The sequence below is a fragment of the Oncorhynchus kisutch genome, linkage group LG18 (assembly GCF_002021735.2).
Source record: "Oncorhynchus kisutch isolate 150728-3 linkage group LG18, Okis_V2, whole genome shotgun sequence".
In the NCBI taxonomy this organism is placed as follows: Eukaryota; Metazoa; Chordata; class Actinopteri; order Salmoniformes; family Salmonidae; genus Oncorhynchus; species Oncorhynchus kisutch.
In genome coordinates this window covers 79,311,447-79,331,070 of record NC_034191.2, presented here as the reverse complement: position 1 = coordinate 79,331,070, position 19,624 = coordinate 79,311,447, and the positions used below count along the sequence as shown (strand labels likewise).

General features: G+C 45.7%; 1 protein-coding gene across 1 annotated transcript in view; it reads right to left on the bottom strand.

The window, feature by feature from the left end:
- LOC109881669 (uncharacterized protein C8orf34 homolog) overlaps nucleotides 1-19,320 on the bottom strand; it is a 175,576-nt gene extending 156,256 nt beyond the window's left edge. Inside the window, exon 1 of the mRNA XM_031795317.1 lies at nucleotides 19,069-19,320. Coding sequence (XP_031651177.1) covers nucleotides 19,069-19,320 — 252 coding nt within the window. The remainder of the gene's footprint in view (nucleotides 1-19,068) is intronic.
- Between the last annotated feature and the right edge of the window lie 304 nt (nucleotides 19,321-19,624).

Genomic DNA, 19,624 nt, shown 5'->3' with positions numbered 1-19,624 from the left:
AAGGATCTGCTGTTAGATATAGGATCTGCTTTTAGATATAGGATCTGCTGTTAGATATAGGATCTGCTGTTAGATATAGGATCTGCTGTTAGATATAGGATCTGCTGTTAGATATAGGATCTGCTTTTAGATATAGGAAGGATCTGCTGTTAGATATAGGAAGGATCTGCTGTTAGCTATAGGAAGGATCGGCTGTTAGATATAGGATCGGCTGTTAGATATAGGATCGGCTGTTAGATATAGGATCTGCTTTTAGATATAGGATCTGCTGTTAGATATAGGAAGGATCTGCTGTTAGATATAGGAAGGATCTGCTGTTAGATATAGGAAGGATCGGCTGTTAGCTATAGGAAGGATCGGCTGTTAGATATAGGATCGGCTGTTAGATATAGGATCGGCTGTTAGATATAGGATCGGCTGTTAGATATAGGATCTGCTGTTAGATATAGGAAGGATCTGCTGTTAGATATAGGATCTGCTGTTAGATATAGGAAGGATCTGCTGTTAGATATAGGATCTGCTGTTAGATATAGGATCTGCTGTTAGATATAGGAAGGATCTGCTGTTAGATATAGGAAGGATCTGCTGTTAGATATAGGAAGGATCTGCTGTTAGATATAGGAAGGATCGGCTGTTAGCTATAGGAAGGATCGGCTGTTAGATATAGGATCGGCTGTTAGATATAGGATCAGCTGTTAGATATAGGATCGGCTGTTAGATATAGGATCTGCTGTTAGATATAGGAAGGATCTGCTGTTAGATATAGGATCTGCTGTTAGATATAGGAAGGATCTGCTGTTAGATATAGGATCTGCTGTTAGATATAGGATCTGCTGTTAGATATAGGACGGATCTGCTGTTAGATATAGGATCTGCTGTTAGATATAGGATCTGCATTTAGATTTAGGATCTGCTGTTAGATATAGGATCTGCTGTTAGATATAGGATCTGCTGTTAGATATAGGATCTGCTGTTAGATATAGGATCTGCTGTTAGATATAGGATCTGCTGTTAGATATAGGATCTGCTGTTAGATATAGGAAGGATCTGCTGTTAGATATATGATCTGCTGTTAGATATAGGATCTGCTGTTAGATATAGGATCTGCTCGCTATCTTGTCTCATTTTCTCCCTGTCTGTCTCCTGAATTCAGACAGTGCTCTTCAGAGACAACCTGACCCATAAATGAAATGGTTTACAGCTTCAACTGGTCTGTTGTGATGATCAATGATCAATGACGACCAGTGGGAATGCAATCATTCTCCATCAAATAGATTTTTTATTGACATCTTCGTGTGTCTCCGCAGCATTCAATTTGTCACTCTACAGATTCTGTTAGAAACCTAATACAGATCACAGCTGTCTGTCTGGTCTGTGAGAGATACCTAACGCAGATATCTCTCTCTCACTCTCACTCACTAGTAGTGTACTACTAGTGCACTATGTAGGGCAGTGGTTCCCTCCTCCAGTTCCCCCAACAGCCCAACTCCAGTCCTCCAGTACCCCCAAAAGCCCAACTCCAGTCCTCCAGTACCCCCAACAGTCCAACTCCAGTCCTCCAGTACCCCAACAGCCCAACTCCAGTCCTCCAGTACCCCCAACAGCCCAACTCCAGTCCTCCAGTACCCCCAACAGCCCAACTCCAGTCCTCCCAACAGCCCAACTCCAGTCCTCCCAACAGCCCAACTCCAGTCCTCCAGTACCCCTAACAGTCCAACTCCAGCCCTCCAGTACTCCTAACAGTCCAACTCCAGTCCTCCAGTACCCCTAACAGTCCAACTCCAGTCCTCCAGTACCCCTAACAGTCCAACTCCAGTCCTCCAGTACCCCTAACAGCCCAACTCCAGTCCTCCAGTATCCCCAACAGCCCAACTCTAGTCCTCCAGTACCCCCCAACCGCCCAACTCCAGTCCTCCAGTAACCCAACAGCCCAACTCCAGTCCTCCATTACCTCCAACAGCCCAACTCCAGTCCTCCAGTTCCCCAACAGCCCAACTCCAGTCCTCCAGTACCCCCAACAGCCCAACTCCAGTCCTCCAGTACCCCCAACAGCCCAACTCCAGTCCTCCAGTACCCCCCAACAGCCCAACTCCAGTCCTCCAGTACCCCCAACAGCCCAACTCCAGTCCTCCAGTACCCCCGACAGCCCAACTCCAGTCCTCCAGTACCCCCAACAGCCCAACTCCAGTCCTCCAGTACCCCCAACAGCCCAACTGTGTGTGTGTTTGTGTGTGTGTGTGCGTGTGTGTGTTTGTGTATACTCTTGTGCTGATGCGTGTGTGCATGCGTGCTGCTGCATTTGCGTGTGTGTAGACTACTGCGTGCTATTAGATATAGGATCTGCTGTTGGACATAGGATCTGCAGATGGACAGGATCTACTGTTAGATATAGGAAGGATCTACTGTTAGATATAGGAAGGATCTGCTGTTAGATATAGGAAGGATCGGCTGTTAGATATAGGAAGGATCTGCTGTTAGATATAGGAAGGATCTGCTGTTAGATATAGGATCTGCTGTTAGATATAGGAAGGATCTGCTGTTAGATATAGGATCTGCTGTTAGATATAGGATCTGATGTTAGATATAGGACGGATCTGCTGTTAGATATAGGATCTGCTGTTAGATATAGGATCTGCTGTTAGATATAGGATCTGCTGTTAGATATAGGATCTGCTGTTAGATATAGGAAGGATCTGCTGTTAGATATAGGATCTGCTGTTAGATATAGGATCTGCTGTTAGATATAGGAAGGATCTGCTGTTAGATATAGGAAGGATCTGCTGTTAGATATAGGATCTGCTGTTAGATATAGGAAGGATCTGCTGTTAGATATAGGAAGGATCTGCTGTTAGATATAGGAAGGATCTGCTGTTAGATATAGGATCGGCTGTTAGATATAGGATCTGCTGTTAGATATAGGATCGGCTGTTAGATATAGGATCTACTGTTAGATATAGGAAGGATCTGCTGTTAGATATAGGAAGGATCGGCTGTTAGATATAGGATCTGCTGTTAGATATAGGATCTGCTGTTAGATATAGGATCGGCTGTTAGATATAGGATCTGCTGTTAGATATAGGATCTGCTCGCTATCTTGTCTCATTTTCTCCCTGTCTGTCTCCTGAATTCAGACAGTGCTCTTCAGAGACAACCTGACCCATAAATGAAATGGGTTACAGCTTCAACTGGTCTGTTGTGATGATCAATGATCAATGACGACCAGTGGGAATGCAATCATTCTCCATCAAATAGATTTTTTGTTGACATCTTCGTGTGTCTCCGCAGCATTCAATTTGTCACTCTACAGATTCTGTTAGAAACCTAATACAGATCACAGCTGTCTGTCTGGTCTGTGAGAGATACCTAACGCAGATATCTCTCTCTCTCTCACTCTCACTCACTAGTAGTGTACTACTAGTGCACTATGTAGGGCAGTGGTTCCCTCCTCCAGTACCCCCAAAAGCCCAACTCCAGTCCTCCAGTACCCCCAACAGTCCAACTCCAGTCCTCCAACAGCCCAACTCCAGTACCCCCAAAAGCCCAACTCCAATCCTCCAGTACCCCCAACAGCCCAACTCCAGTCCTCCCAACAGCCCAACTCCAGTCCTCCCAACAGCCCAACTCCAGTCCTCCAGTACCCCTAACAGTCCAACTCCAGCCCTCCAGTACCCCTAACAGTCCAACTCCAGTCCTCCAGTACCCCTAACAGTCCAACTCCAGTCCTCCAGTACCCCTAACAGTCCAACTCCAGTCCTCCAGTACCCCTAACAGCCCAACTCCAGTCCTCCAGTATCCCCAACAGCCCAACTCTAGTCCTCCAGTACCCCCCAACCGCCCAACTCCAGTCCTCCAGTAACCCAACAGCCCAACTCCAGTCCTCCATTACCTCCAACAGCCCAACTCCAGTCCTCCAGTTCCCCAACAGCCCAACTCCAGTCCTCCAGTACCCCCAACAGCCCAACTCCAGTCCTCCAGTACCCCCAACAGCCCAACTCCAGTCCTCCAGTACCCCCCAACAGCCCAACTCCAGTCCTCCAGTACCCCCAACAGCCCACCTCCAGTCCTCCAGTAACCCCGACAGCCCAACTCCAGTCCTCCAGTACCCCCAACAGCCCAACTCCAGTCCTCCAGTACCCCCAACAGCCCAACTGTGTGTGTGTTTGTGTGTGTGTGTGCGTGTGTGTGTGTGTTTGTGTATACTCTTGTGCTGATGCGTGTGTGAATGCGTGCTGCTGCATTTGCGTGTGTGTAGACTACTGCGTGCTATTAGATATAGGATCTGCTGTTGGACATAGGATCTGCAGATGGACAGGATCTACTGTTAGATATAGGAAGGATCTACTGTTAGATATAGGAAGGATCTGCTGTTAGATATAGGAAGGATCGGCTGTTAGATATAGGATCTGCTGTTAGATATAGGAAGGATCTGCAGTTAGATATAGGATCTGCTGTTAGATATAGGAAGGATCGGCTGTTAGATATAGGATCTGCTGTTAGATATAGGATCTGCTGTTAGATATAGGATCTGCTGTTAAATATAGGATCTGCTGTTAGATATAGGATCTGCTGTTAGATATAGGATCTGCTGTTAGATATAGGAAGGATCTGCTGTTAGATATAGGATCTGCTGTTAGATATAGGATCTGCTTTTAGATATAGGATCTGCTGTTAGATATAGGAAGGATCTGCTGTTAGATATAGGATCTGCTGTTAGATATAGGATCTGATGTTAGATATAGGAAGGATCGGCTGTTAGATATAGGATCTGCTGTTAGATATAGGATCTGCTGTTAAATATAGGATCTGCTGTTAGATATAGGATCTGCTGTTAGATATAGGAAGGATCTGCTGTTAGATATAGGATCTGCTGTTAGATATAGGATCTGCTTTTAGATATAGGATCTGCTGTTAGATATAGGAAGGATCTGCTGTTAGATATAGGATCTGCTGTTAGATATAGGAAGGATCGGCTGTTAGATATAGGATCTGCTGTTAGATATAGGATCTGCTGTTAGATATAGGAAGGATTGGCTGTTAGATATAGGATCTGCTGTTAGATATAGGATCTGCTGTTAGATATAGGAAGGATCTGCTGTTAGATATAGGATCTGCTGTTAGATATAGGATCTGCTGTTAGATATAGGATCTGCTGTTAGATATAGGATCTGCTGTTAGATATAGGATCTGCTCGCTATCTTGTCTCATTTTCTCCCTGTCTGTCTCCTGAATTCAGACAGTGCTCTTCAGAGACAACCTGACCCATAAATGAAATGGGTTACAGCTTCAACTGGTCTGTTGTGATGATCAATGATCAATGACGACCAGTGGGAATGCAATCATTCTCCATCAAATAGATTTTTTATTGACATCTTCGTGTGTCTCCGCAGCATTCAATTTGTCACTCTACAGATTCTGTTAGAAACCTGATACAGATCACAGCTGTCTGTCTGGTCTGTGAGAGATACCTAACGCAGATATCTCTCTCTCACTCTCACTCACTAGTAGTGTACTACTAGTGCACTATGTAGGGCAGTGGTTCCCTCCTCCAGTTCCCCCAACAGCCCAACTCCAGTCCTCCAGTACCCCCAAAAGCCCAACTCCAGTCATCCAGTACCCCCAACAGTCCAACTCCAGTCCTCCAGTACCCCAACAGCCCAACTCCAGTCCTCCAGTACCCCCAACAGCCCAACTCCAGTCCTCCAGTACCCCCAACAGCCCAACTCCAGTCCTCCCAACAGCCCAACTCCAGTCCTCCCAACAGCCCAACTCCAGTCCTCCAGTACCCCTAACAGTCCAACTCCAGTCCTCCAGTACCCCTAACAGCACAACTCCAGTCCTCCAGTATCCCCAACAGCCCAACTCTAGTCCTCCAGTACCCCCCAACCGCCCAACTCCAGTCCTCCAGTAACCCAACAGCCCAACTCCAGTCCTCCATTACCTCCAACAGCCCAACTCCAGTCCTCCAGTTCCCCAACAGCCCAACTCCAGTCCTCCAGTACCCCCAACAGCCCAACTCCAGTCCTCCAGTACCCCCAACAGCCCAACTCCAGTCCTCCAGTACCCCCAACAGCCCAACCCCAGTCCTCCAGTACCCCCAACAGCCCAACTCCAGTCCTCCAGTACCCCCCAACAGCCCAACTCCAGTCCTCCAGTACCCCCAACAGCCCAACTCCAGTCCTCCAGTACCCCCGACAGCCCAACTCCAGTCCTCCAGTACCCCCAACAGCCCAACTCCAGTCCTCCAGTACCCCCAACAGCCCAACTCCAGTCCTCCAGTACCCCCAACAGCCCAACTCCAGTCCTCCAGTACCCCCAACAGCCCAACTGTGTGTGTGTTTGTGTGTGTGTGTGTGTGTGTGTGTGTGTGTGTTTGTGTATACTCTTGTGCTGATGCGTGTGTGAATGCGTGCTGCTGCATTTGTGTGTGTGTAGACTACTGCGTGCTATTAGATATAGGATCTGCTGTTGGACATAGGATCTGCAGATGGACAGGATCTACTGTTAGATATAGGAAGGATCGGCTGTTAGATATAGGAAGGATCTGCAGTTAGATATAGGATCTGCTGTTAGATATAGGATCTGCTGTTAGATATAGGATCTGCTGTTAGATATAGGATCTGCTGTTAGATATAGGATCTGCTGTTAAATATAGGATCTGCTGTTAGATATAGGAAGGATCTGCTGTTAGATATAGGATCTGCTGTTAGATATAGGAAGGATTGGCTGTTAGATATAGGATCTGCTGTTAGATATAGGATCTGCTGTTAGATATAGGATCTGCTGTTAAATATAGGATCTGCTGTTAGATATAGGAAGGATCTGCTGTTAGATATAGGATCTGCTGTTAGATATAGGAAGGATTGGCTGTTAGATATAGGATCGGCTGTTAGATATAGGATCTGCTGTTAGATATAGGAAGGATCTGCTGTTAGATATAGGATCTGCTGTTAGATATAGGATCTGCTGTTAGATATAGGAAGGATCTGCTGTTAGATATAGGATCTGCTGTTAGATATAGGAAGGATCTGCTGTTAGATATAGGATCTGCTGTTAGATATAGGATCTGCTGTTAGATATAGGATCTGATGTTAGATATAGGATCTGCTGTTAGATATAGGATCTGCTGTTAGATATAGGATCTGCTGTTAGATATAGGATCGGCTGTTAGATATAGGATCTGCTGTTAGATATAGGATCTGCTGTTAGATATAGGATCTGCTGTTAGATATAGGATCTGCTCGCTATCTTGTCTCATTTTCTCCCTGTCTGTCTCCTGAATTCAGACAGTGCTCTTCAGGGACAACCTGACCCATAAATGACCTGGGTTACAGCTTCAACTGGTCTGTTGTGATGATCAATGATCAATGACGACCAGTGGGAATGCAATCATTCTCCATCAAATAGATTTTTTATTGACATCTTCGTGTGTATCCGCAGCATTCAATTTGTCACTCTACAGATTCTGTTAGAAACCTAATACAGATCACAGCTGTCTGTCTGGTCTGTGAGAGATACCTAACGCAGATATCTCTCTCTCACTCTCACTCACTAGTAGTGTACTACTAGTGCACTATGTAGGGCAGTGGTTCCCTCCTCCAGTTCCCCCAACAGCCCAACTCCAGTCCTCCAGTACCCCCAAAAGCCCAACTCCAGTCCTCCAGTACCCCCAACAGTCCAACTCCAGTCCTCCAGTACCCCAACAGCCCAACTCCAGTCCTCCAGTACCCCCAACAGCCCAACTCCAGTCCTCCAGTACCCCCAACAGCCCAACTCCAGTCCTCCCAACAGCCCAACTCCAGTCCTCCCAACAGCCCAACTCCAGTCCTCCAGTACCCCTAACAGTCCAACTCCAGCCCTCCAGTACTCCTAACAGTCCAACTCCAGTCCTCCAGTACCCCTAACAGTCCAACTCCAGTCCTCCAGTACCCCTAACAGTCCAACTCCAGTCCTACAGTACCCCTAACAGTCCAACTCCAGTCCTCCAGTACCCCTAACAGCCCAACTCCAGTCCTCCAGTATCCCCAACAGCCCAACTCTAGTCCTCCAGTACCCCCCAACCGCACAACTCCAGTCCTCCAGTAACCCAACAGCCCAACTCCAGTCCTCCATTACCTCCAACAGCCCAACTCCAGTCCTCCAGTTCCCCAACAGCCCAACTCCAGTCCTCCAGTACCCCCAACAGCCCAACTCCAGTCCTCCAGTACCCCCAACAGCCCAACTCCAGTCCTCCAGTACCCCCCAACAGCCCAACTCCAGTCCTCCAGTACCCCCAACAGCCCAACTCCAGTCCTCCAGTACCCCCGACAGCCCAACTCCAGTCCTCCAGTACCCCCAACAGCCCAACTCCAGTCCTCCAGTACCCCCAACAGCCCAACTGTGTGTGTGTTTGTGTGTGTGTGTGCGTGTGTGTGTGTGTTTGTGTATACTCTTGTGCTGATGCGTGTGTGCATGCGTGCTGCTGCATTTGCGTGTGTGTAGACTACTGCGTGCTATTAGATATAGGATCTGCTGTTGGACATAGGATCTGCAAATGGACAGGATCTACTGTTAGATATAGGAAGGATCGGCTGTTAGATATAGGATCTGCTGTTAGATATAGGAAGGATCTGCTGTTAGATATAGGATCTGCTGTTAGATATAGGATCTGCTGTTAGATATAGGATCTGCTTTTAGATATAGGATCTGCTGTTAGATATAGGAAGGATCTGCTGTTAGATATAGGAAGGATCTGCTGTTAGATATAGGAAGGATCTGCTGTTAGATATAGGATCTGCTTTTAGATATAGGATCTGCTGTTAGATATAGGATCTGCTGTTAGATATAGGAAGGATCTGCTGTTAGATATAGGAAGGATCTGCTGTTAGATATAGGAAGGATCTGCTGTTAGATATAGGAAGGATCTGCTGTTAGATATAGGATCTGCTGTTAGATATAGGAAGGATCTGCTGTTAGATATAGGATCTGCTTTTACAGTGCCATCCGTTTTGTCACTAAAGCACCTTATACTACCCACCACTGCGACTTGTATGCTCTAGTCGGCTGGCCCTCGCTACATATTCGTCGCCAGACCCACTGGCTCCAGGTCATCTACAAGTCTATGCTAGGTAAAGCTCCGCCTTATCTCAGCTCACTGGTCACGATGGCAACACCCATCCGTAGCACGCGCTCCAGCAGGTGTATCTCACTGATCATCCCTAAAGCCAACACCTCATTTGGCCGCCTTTCGTTCCAGTACTCTGCTGCCTGTGACTGGAACGAATTGCAAAAATCGCTGAAGTTGGAGACTTTTATCTCCCTCACCAACTTCAAACATCAGCTATCTGAGCAGCTAACCGATCGCTGCAGCTGTACATAGTCTATTGGTAAATAGCCCACCCTTTTCACCTACCTCATCCCCGTACTGTTTTTATTTATTTACTTTTCTGCTCTTCTGCACACCAATATCTCTACCTGTACATGACCATCTGATCTTTTATCACTCCAGTGTTAATCTGCAAAATTGTAATTATTTGCCTACCTCCTCATGCCTTTTGCACACATTGTATATAGACCCCCCCCTTCGTTTTCTACTGTGTTATTGACTTGTTAATTGTTTACTCCATGTGTAACTCTTTGTTGTATGCTCACACTGCTATGCTTTATCTTGGCCAGGTCGCAGTTGCAAATGAGAACTTGTTCTCAACTAGCCTACCTGGTTAAATAAAGGTGAAATAAAAATAAATAAATCGGCTGTTAGATATAGGATCTGCTGTTAGATATAGGATCTGCTGTTAGATATAGGATCTGCTTTTAGATATAGGATCTGCTGTTAGATATAGGAAGGATCTGCTGTTAGATATAGGTTCTGCTGTTAGATATAGGATCTGCTGTTAGATATAGGATCTGCTGTTAGATATAGGAAGGATCTGCTGTTAGATATAGGATCTGCTGTTAGATATAGGATCTGCTGTTAGATATAGGATCTGCTGTTAGATATAGGATCTGCTGTTAGATATAGGATCTGCTCTTAGATATAGGATCTGCTGTTAGATATAGGATCTGCTGTTAGATATAGGATCTGCTGTTAGATATAGGATCTGCTGTTAGATATAGGATCTGCTGTTAGATATAGGATCTGCTGTTAGATATAGGATCTGCTGTTAGATATAGGATCGGCTGTTAGATATAGGATCTGCTGTTAGATATAGGATCTGCTGTTAGATATAGGATCTGCTCGCTATCTTGTCTCATTTTCTCCCTGTCTGTCTCCTGAATTCAGACAGTGCTCTTCAGAGACAACCTGACCCATAAATGAAATGGGTTACAGCTTCAACTGGTCTGTTGTGATGATCAATGATCAATGACGACCAGTGGGAATGCAATCATTCTCCATCAAATAGATTTTTTATTGACATCTTCGTGTGTCTCCGCAGCATTCAATTTGTCACTCTACAGATTCTGTTAGAAACCTAATACAGATCACAGCTGTCTGTCTGGTCTGTGAGAGATACCTAATGTAGATATCTCTCTCTCTCTCACTCTCACTCACTAGTAGTGTACTACTAGTGCACTATGTAGGGCAGTGGTTCCCTCCTCCAGTTCCCACAACAGCCCAACTCCAGTCCTCCAGTACCCCAACAGCCCAACTCCAGTCCTCCAGTACCCCAACAGCCCAACTCCAGTCCTCCAGTACCCCAACAGCCCAACTCCAAACCTCCAGTACCCCAACAGCCCAACTCCAGTCCTCCAGTACCCCAAACAGCCCAACTCCAGTCCTCCAGTTCCCCCAACAGCTCAACGCCAGTCCTCCAGTATCCCCAACAGCTCAACGCCATTGTCAGGTTAGATTACTCGTTGGTTATTACCAACGAGGGGCGGCAGCGTAGCCTAGTGGTTAGAGCGTTGGACTAGTAACCGGAAGGTTGCGAGTTCAAACCCCCGAGCTGACAAGGTACAAATCTGTCGTTCTGCCCCTGAACAGGCAGTTAACCCACTGTTCCCAGGCCGTCATTGAAAATAAGAATATGTTCTTAACTGACTTGCCTGGTTAAATAAAGGTAAAATTAAATAAAAAAAATACTGCATTGTCGGAACTAGAAACACAAGCATTTCACTACACTCGCATTAACATCTGCTAACCATGTGTATGTGACCAATAACATCTGATAACCATGTGACCAATAACATCTGCTAACCATGTGTATGTGACCAATAACATCTGATAACCATGTGACCAATAACATCTGCTAACCATGTGTATGTGACCAATAACATCTGCTAACCATGTGTATGTGACCAATAACATCTGCTAACCATGTGTATGTGACCAATAACATCTGCTAACCATGTGTATGTGACCAATAACATCTGCTAACCATGTGTATGTGACCAATAACATCTGCTAACCATGAGTATGTGACCATTGACATCTGCTAACCATGTGTATGTGACCATTAACATCTGCTAACCATGTGTATGTGATCATTAACATCTGCTAACCATGTGTATGTGACCAATAACATCTGCTAACCATGTGTATGTGACCAATAACATCTGCTAACCATGTGTATGTGACCAATAACATCTGCTAACCATGAGTATGTGACCATTAACATCTGCTAACCATGAGTATGTGACCATTAACATCTGCTAACCATGTGTATGTGACCATTAACATCTGCTAACCATGTGTATGTGATCATTAACATCTGCTAACCATTTGTATGTGACCAATAACATCTGCTAACCATGTGTATGTGACCAATAACATCTGCTAACCATGTGTATGTGACCAATAACATCTGCTAACCATGTGTATGTGACCAATAACATCTGTTAACCATGTGACCAATAACATCTGCTAACCATGTGTATGTGACCATTAACATCTGCTAACCATGAGTATGTGACCAATAACATCTGCTAACCATGTGTATGTGACCAATAACATCTGCTAACCATGTGACCAATAACATCTGCTAACCATGTGACCAATAACATCTGCTAACCATGTGTATGTGACCATTAACATCTGCTAACCATGTGTATGTGACTAATTCAATTTGATTTGTTTAGCTAGCTCAATGTTGTTTAGCTAGCTCAATGTGCGCATTGAACAGAAGAACAACTTTCATTCTAGCTCAATAATTAAGCATTTATTTTATTTTGTTGCCAAAGATTGTTTTCTGTCATCAACACATTAGCATTTTATGTCCTTCAGCTGATAAGACTTTCCCTGACCAACACATTAATTAAGGAGTAGCTTCCTCCTGGGGAGAACTGAACATAACATGTGTCCCAAATGGCACCCTATTCCCTATTTGGGTTTTTGGTCAAAAGTAGTGCACTTGTAAAAAAAAAAAGGGAATAGTACAATTTGGGACACGTTCTAAAGCTCTAATTCCCATCCTCTGAAACATGTACCGTTTACCTCATTAAGAGGACTGCACCAGTGAAACTAACAGGCAAAAGCATCCTTCTATGAAGAGCTGGCAACATTCAGTGTTACAGACCTTTCTCAATCTCAGAGGAGGCTGGAGGGATAGGAGGACGGGCTTATTGTAATTGCTGGAATGGGGGGGAAAAAAGCATGTGGTTTCCATACATTTGATGTGTTTCATACCGCTGCATTTATTCCATACCTGTCACGCCTGCTTCCTGCTTCCTGCTTCCTGCTTCCGCTCTCCCTCCCTGGGGCTCGAGGGCGCCAGGCTGCTAAGCATTACGCACTCCTGTCACCATCGTTACGCACACCTGCTCCCCTCATTACGCGCATCAGCAATTATTGGACTCACCTGGACTGTTAGTGTAATTTAATTATGCCAATGTGCTTTCATAAATTGAAAACCCTTAGTCTATTTTATGAGAATTTATAAGATTCTTTTTTGCATAAAATAGACGCAGACCAGTCTTTCAATAATAGGTAACAGAATTTATTCTCGGAGCGCGCTGCCACTTAACCACGAGCAACAGTTTATATACAGATCATGACGTCATTTCATTGCTTTAACAGAATCCCCTCCTCTCGACCGGGACAAAGTAAGGTGAAAAGTTCATTCTAACTTACTAACACACTCCCAGGTAGCTTTTGACCCCTCAACATTATCGATCACCACTGAGCTCACAGTTCTAATTAACAGAAACCTTGGAATGCACTCACTGTCTTATCTTAAAACCCCAGAGCTCAGTTCCGTAGGTTCAACCATAGGTTAACTTCCTTATCTGTTTACACAGTCCCCAACTCATTAGTTTCTTCCTAGTTGGAATGGTGTTCATTAACTTTAATTACTCCTTGTCCGTGTCACACAATCCCTTCTTATGAACTCATATTGTTAGTCAGATATAATAAAACAGAGTATAAGTTTAGTTTCCATTTAAAATGATTTGTTCAGTCATTTAATCATAATTTTACCAACATGGACTCAATCACCTCTGTCATTACCTCCCCTAAATCTCTGTTCCACCGCTCTGTTCCATGCTGGTCATTTATGAACATCTTGGCCATGTTCTGTTATAATCTCCACCCGGCACAGCCAGAAGAGGACTGGCCACCCCTCATAGCCTGGTTCCTCTCTAGGTTTCTTCCTAGGTTTTGGCCTTTCTAGGGAGTTTTTTCTAGCCACCATGCTTCTATACCTGCATTGCTTGCTGTTTGGGGTTTTAGGCTGGGTTTCTGTACAGCACTTTGAGATATCAGCTGATGTATGAAGGGATATATAAATACATTGGATTTGATTTTATTCATTACCTCCCCTAAATCTCCGCTCTGTTCCGCAGCTTCAACATTGATTGTCCTTTAATACCCATGTGCAGAGACGCTGTTCCTGTCTGTTCCTGTCTTGTTCCATGTCTGTTCCTGTCTTGTTCCATGTCTGTTCCTGTCTTGTTCCATGTCTGTTCCATGTCTGTTCCTGTCTTGTTCCATGTCTGTTCCATGTCTGTTCCTGTCTTGTTCCATGTCTGTTCCTGTCTTGTTCCATGTCTGTTCCTGTCTTGTTCCATGTCTGTTCCTGTCTTGTTCCTGTCTTGTTCCATGTCTGTTCCTGATTAAATGTTTGACTCCCCGTACCTTCTTCTCTACTCCAGCGTCGGTCCCTACAATTCCAGCCAGTACAATGAGCCCGTCCTCCTATAGCTCCCCTCACCAGCCCCCATTGCTCTATACTGTACTACATAGTCCTGACAATCCCTCAGTTCAAACATAAACTTACAAGTTCCACGCATATGATGAAGCAGCCTGATAGGCAGCCCAGATCTTATTCCATATTTGGCGGGTTTAGACGGTATGTACTGCCTGAACGGGCAGCGGCCCCTAAATGGCATAAACTGCTCATCAACAGTAACGTTGGGCCCAGGGTTGTAAAACAGGGGAAGGCGGTCCACCCACTTGTCCCACACAGACCTGATTGCAGCTAGCTTGTCTCTCTACAACGACCTGATTGTAGCTAGCTTGTCTCTCTACAACGACCTGATTGTAGCTAGCTTGTCTCTCTGCCGCCGAGCTGGTCTGGTGTCTCAGCTATCAAAGTGGGAGAGAGATTTGGCATCGACAGAGATGGACGCCTCGCTTCACGTTCTTAGGAATCTATGCAGTAGTTTTTTTTTTAAATGTACACTGCTCAAAAAAATAAAGGGAACACTAAAATAACACATCCTAGATCTGAATGAATGAAATATTCTTATTAAATACTTTTTTCTTTACATAGTTGAATGTGCTGACAACAAAATCACACAAAAATGATCAACCCATGGAGGTCTGGATTTGGAGTCACACTCAAAATTAAAGTGGAAAACCACACTACAGGCTGATCCAACTTTGATGTAATGTCCTTAAAACAAGTCAAAATGAGGCTCAGTAGTGTGTGTGGCCTCCACGTGCCTGTATAACCTCCCTACAACGCCTGGGCATGCACCTGATGAGGTGGCGGATGGTCTCCTCCTAGACCTGGACTAAAGCATCCGCCAACTCCTGGACAGTCTGTGGTGCAACGTGGCGTTGGTGGATGGAGCGAGACATGATGTCCCAGATGTGCTCAATTGGATTCAGGTCTGGGGAACGGGCGGGCCAGTCCATAGCATCAATGCCTTCCTCTTGCAGGAACTGCTGACACACTCCAGCCACATGAGGTCTAGCATTGTCATGCATTAGGAGGAACCCAGGGCCAACCACACCAGCATATGGTCTCACAAGGGGTCTGAGGATCTCATCTCGGTACCTAATGGCAGTCAGGCTACCTCTGGCGAGCACATGGAGGGCTGTGCGGCCCCCTAAAGAAATGCCACCCCACACCATGACTGACCCACCGCCAAACCGGTCATGCTGGAGGATGTTGCAGGCAGCAGAACGTTCTCCACGGCGTGGAGGTATACGACTTTCCCGAAGCGGATCCTCTGTTTGGACCACCACCCAGGACAATGGATCTGATCCCAGCCGGCGACCCAAAACAACGCCGTCGCAGAAGGGGCAGACGGAGTGGTCTTCTGGTCAGGCTCCGTAGGCAAACACATCGCTCACCGCTCCCGATTATACTACTCGCCAATGTCCAGTCTCTTGACAACAAGGTAGACGGAATTTGAGCAAAGGTTGCCTTCCAAGAAGACATCAGAGATTGTAACATTCTTTGTTTCACGGAAACATGGCTCACTCGGGATACGTTATCAGAGTCAATGCATCGCGCCGACAGAAACAAGCATCTCTCTGGTAAGTAGAAAGGCGGGGGTGTATGCCTTATGGTTAACGAGTCGTGGTGTGATCATAACAACATACAGGAACTCAAGTCCTTCTGTTCACCTAGAATTCCTTACAATCAAATGTCAACCGCAATATCTAGCAAGAGAATTCCCTTCGATCATAATCACAGTCGTGTATATCCCCCCCATGCAGATACCTCGACGGCCTTGAAAGAACTTCAATAGACTCTATATAAACTGGAAACCATACATCCTGAGGCTGCATTTATTGTAGCTGGGGATTTAAACAAGGCTAATCTGAAAACAAGGCTCCCTAAATTTTATCAGCATATCGAATGCGCGACCCGGGCTGGCAAAATTCTGGATCATTGCTACTCTAACTTCCGCGACGCATACAAAGCATACAAAGACTCCAAAGATTTTGTTGCTCCTAGCCTATAGACAGAAACAAAAACAGGAAATGGCTTTGCTCAGGTCTGTTCAACACAGGTCCGACCAATCTGATTCCACGATTCAAGATTTCTTTGATCACGTGGACTGGGATATGTTCAGGATAGCATCGGACAACAACATTGATGTATACGCTGATTCGGTGAGCGAGTTTATTAGCAATTTCATCGGTGATGTTGTACCCACGGTGACTATTAAAACCTTCCCCAACCAGAAACCGTGGATTGATGGCAGCATTCGCGCAAAGCTGAAAACGCAAACCATTGCTTTTAATCATGGCAAGGCGACCGAAAATATGACCGAAACCCAACAGTGTAGCTATTACCTCCGTAAGGCAATCAAACAAGCTAAGCGTCAGTAGAGACAAAGTAGAGTCGCCACTCAACCGCTCAGACACGAGACATGTGGCAGGGTCTACAGTCAATCACAGATTACAAAAAGAAAACCAGCCCCGTCGCCAACACCAACGTCTTGCTCCCAGACAAAATAAACAACTTCTTTGCTCGCTTTGAGGACAATACCCCTTCACGGCCCGCTACCAAAACCTGCGGGCTCTTCCTTCACCTTAAGTAAAACATTTAAACTGTTACGCCTTGCAAGGCTCCCTAGCCGCGTCCTCAGAGCATGTGCAGACAAGCTGGCTCACTTCCGTCATCATGAAGTGCTTTGAGAGACTAGTCAAGGACCATATCACCTCCACCCTACCTGACACCCTAGACCCACTCCAATTTGCTTACCGCCCCAATAGGTCCACAGATGATGCAATCACAATCACACTGCACACTGCCCTAACCCAAAAGAATGATGTTCATCGATTACAACATTTAACACCATAGTACCCTCCAAACTCGTCATTAACCCTGGGTCTCGACCCCTCCCTGTGCAACTGGATCCTGGACTTTCTGACGGGCCGCCCCCCAGGTAGTGAAGGTAGGAAACAACATCTCCACCCCGCTGATCCTCAACACTGGGGCCCCACAAGGGTGCGTTCTCAGCCCTCTCCTGTACTCCCTGTTTACCCATGACTGCGTGGCCATGCACGACTCCAACTCAATCATCAAGTTTGCAGACAACACTACAGTGGTAGGCTTGATTACCAACAACGACGAGATGGACTACAGGGAGGAGGTGAGGGCCCTCAAAAGGGTGTGGTGTCAGGAAAATAACCTCACACTCAACATCAACAAAACAAAGGAGATGATTGTGGACTTCAGGAAACAGCAGAGGGAACACCCCCCTATCCACATCGATGGAACAGTAGTGGAGAGGGTAGTAAGTTTTAAGTTCCTCGGCGTACACATCACAGACAAACTGAATTGGTCCACCCACACAGAAGGCGCAGCAGCGCCTCTTCAACCTCAGGAGGCTGAAGAAATTTGGCTTGTCGCCAAAAACACACAAACTTTTACAGATGCACAATCAAGAGCATCCTGTCGGGCTGTATCACCGCCTGGTACGGAAACTGCTCCGCCCACAACCGTAAGCTTGTCCAGAGGGTAGTGAAGTCTGCACAATGCATCACCGGGGGCAAACTACCTGCCCTCCAGGACACCTACACCACCCGATGTCACAGGAAGGCCAAAAATATAATCAAGGACAACAACCACCCGAGTCACTGCCTGTTCACCCCGCTATCATCCAGAAGGCGAGGTCAGTACAGGTGCATCAAAGCTGGGAACGAGAGACTGAAAAACAGCTTCTATCTCAAGGCCATCAGACTGTTAAACAGCCACCACTAACATTGAGTGGCTGCTGCAGACATTGAGTGGCTGCTAACATTGAGTGGCTGCTACAGACTCAACTCTAGCCACTTTAAATAATTAATATTTGGATGTAATAAATGTATCACTAGTTACTTAAACAATGCCACTTTATATAATGTTTACATACCCTACATTACTCATCTCATATACATATGTACTGTACTCTATACCATGTACTGCATCTTGCCTATGCTGTTCGGCCATCGCTCATCCATATATTTATATGTACATATTCTTAATCATTCCTTTACACTGTATGAGGTAGTTGTTGTGAAATTGTTAGATTATTTGTTAGATATTACTGCACGGTCGGAACTAAAAGCACAAGCATTTCGCTGTATGTGACCAATAACATCTGCTAACCATGCGTCTGTGACCAATAACATCTGCTAACCATGTGTATGTGACCAATAACATCTGCTAACCATGTGACCAATAACATCTGCTAACCATGTGTATGTGACCAATAACATCTGCTAACCATGTGACCAATAACATCTGCTAGCCATGTGACCAATAACATCTGCTAACCAATTGTATGTGACCAATAACATCTGCTAACCATGTGTATGTGACCAATAACATCTGCTAACCAAGTGTATGTGACCAATAACATCTGCTAAACATGTGACCAATAACATCTGCTCACCATGTGACCAATAACATCTGCTAACCATGTGACCAATAACATCTGCTCACCATGTGACCAATAACATCTGCTCACCATGTGACCAATAACATCTGCTCACCATGTGACCAATAACATCTGCTAACCATGTGACCAATAACATCTGCTAACCATGTGACCAATAACATCTGCTAACCATGTGACCAATAACATCTGCTAACCATGTGACCAATAACATGATTGGATAATCCTGGAAATAATGTGGATGTTTTCCAGCGACATTGTTGCATTGAAAAGTTCTCTGCCAGTTTCTGCATCCCACGGGGATTCTGGGGATTCCCCCATTGGATCTGAAAACACCAGCAAGGATAAGAAACCCCAAGTAGGCATGTAAATGAGTTTGGTCCATCTCCTTCCACCTCTCTCCAAAAACACACCATCCCTCCAAATTAGTCCAGTTTTCTGAATGGTGTCTGGGATGAACAGTTGAAAAGAAGACCTTATGTCCTGCAGATGAGTCACCGCCATCCGTGTCGGCCCTGGTTAAATCCTTATCACATTGGCGTCCATGCGGGGTGGCTCGTCCTTGACCATTCCATCCGTGTCGGCCCTGGTTACATCCTTATCACATTGGCGTCCATGTGGGGTGGCTCGTTCCTTGACCATTCCATCCGTGTCTGCCCTGGTTACATCCTTATCACATTGGCGTCCATGCGGGGTGGCTCGTTCCTTGACCATTCCATCCGTGTCGGCCCTGGTTACATCCTTATCACATTGGCGTCCATGCGGGGTGGCTCGTTCCTTGACCATTCAATAAAAATTCAAATAATTGACATCCATATTTCTCCTCCTGCAGGCTGCTGATGAGTTTGTTGCTGACGGGCTGGTCCTGTGGCTGGTTGCTGACGGGCTGGTCCTGTGGCTGGTTGCTGATGGGCTGGGCCTGGGGCTGGCAGAGGGTCAATCTCATCCTCTTCTTCGAACTCACTTGTCAGATTCCGAATTGACAGAGACATGATCCTCATTTTCAGAAAATTATTCATCTTCCAAAGTGGAAGACACTCCTTCCATACTAGTTTCTCTCTCTGGAGACTCTCATTCCACACTAGTTTCT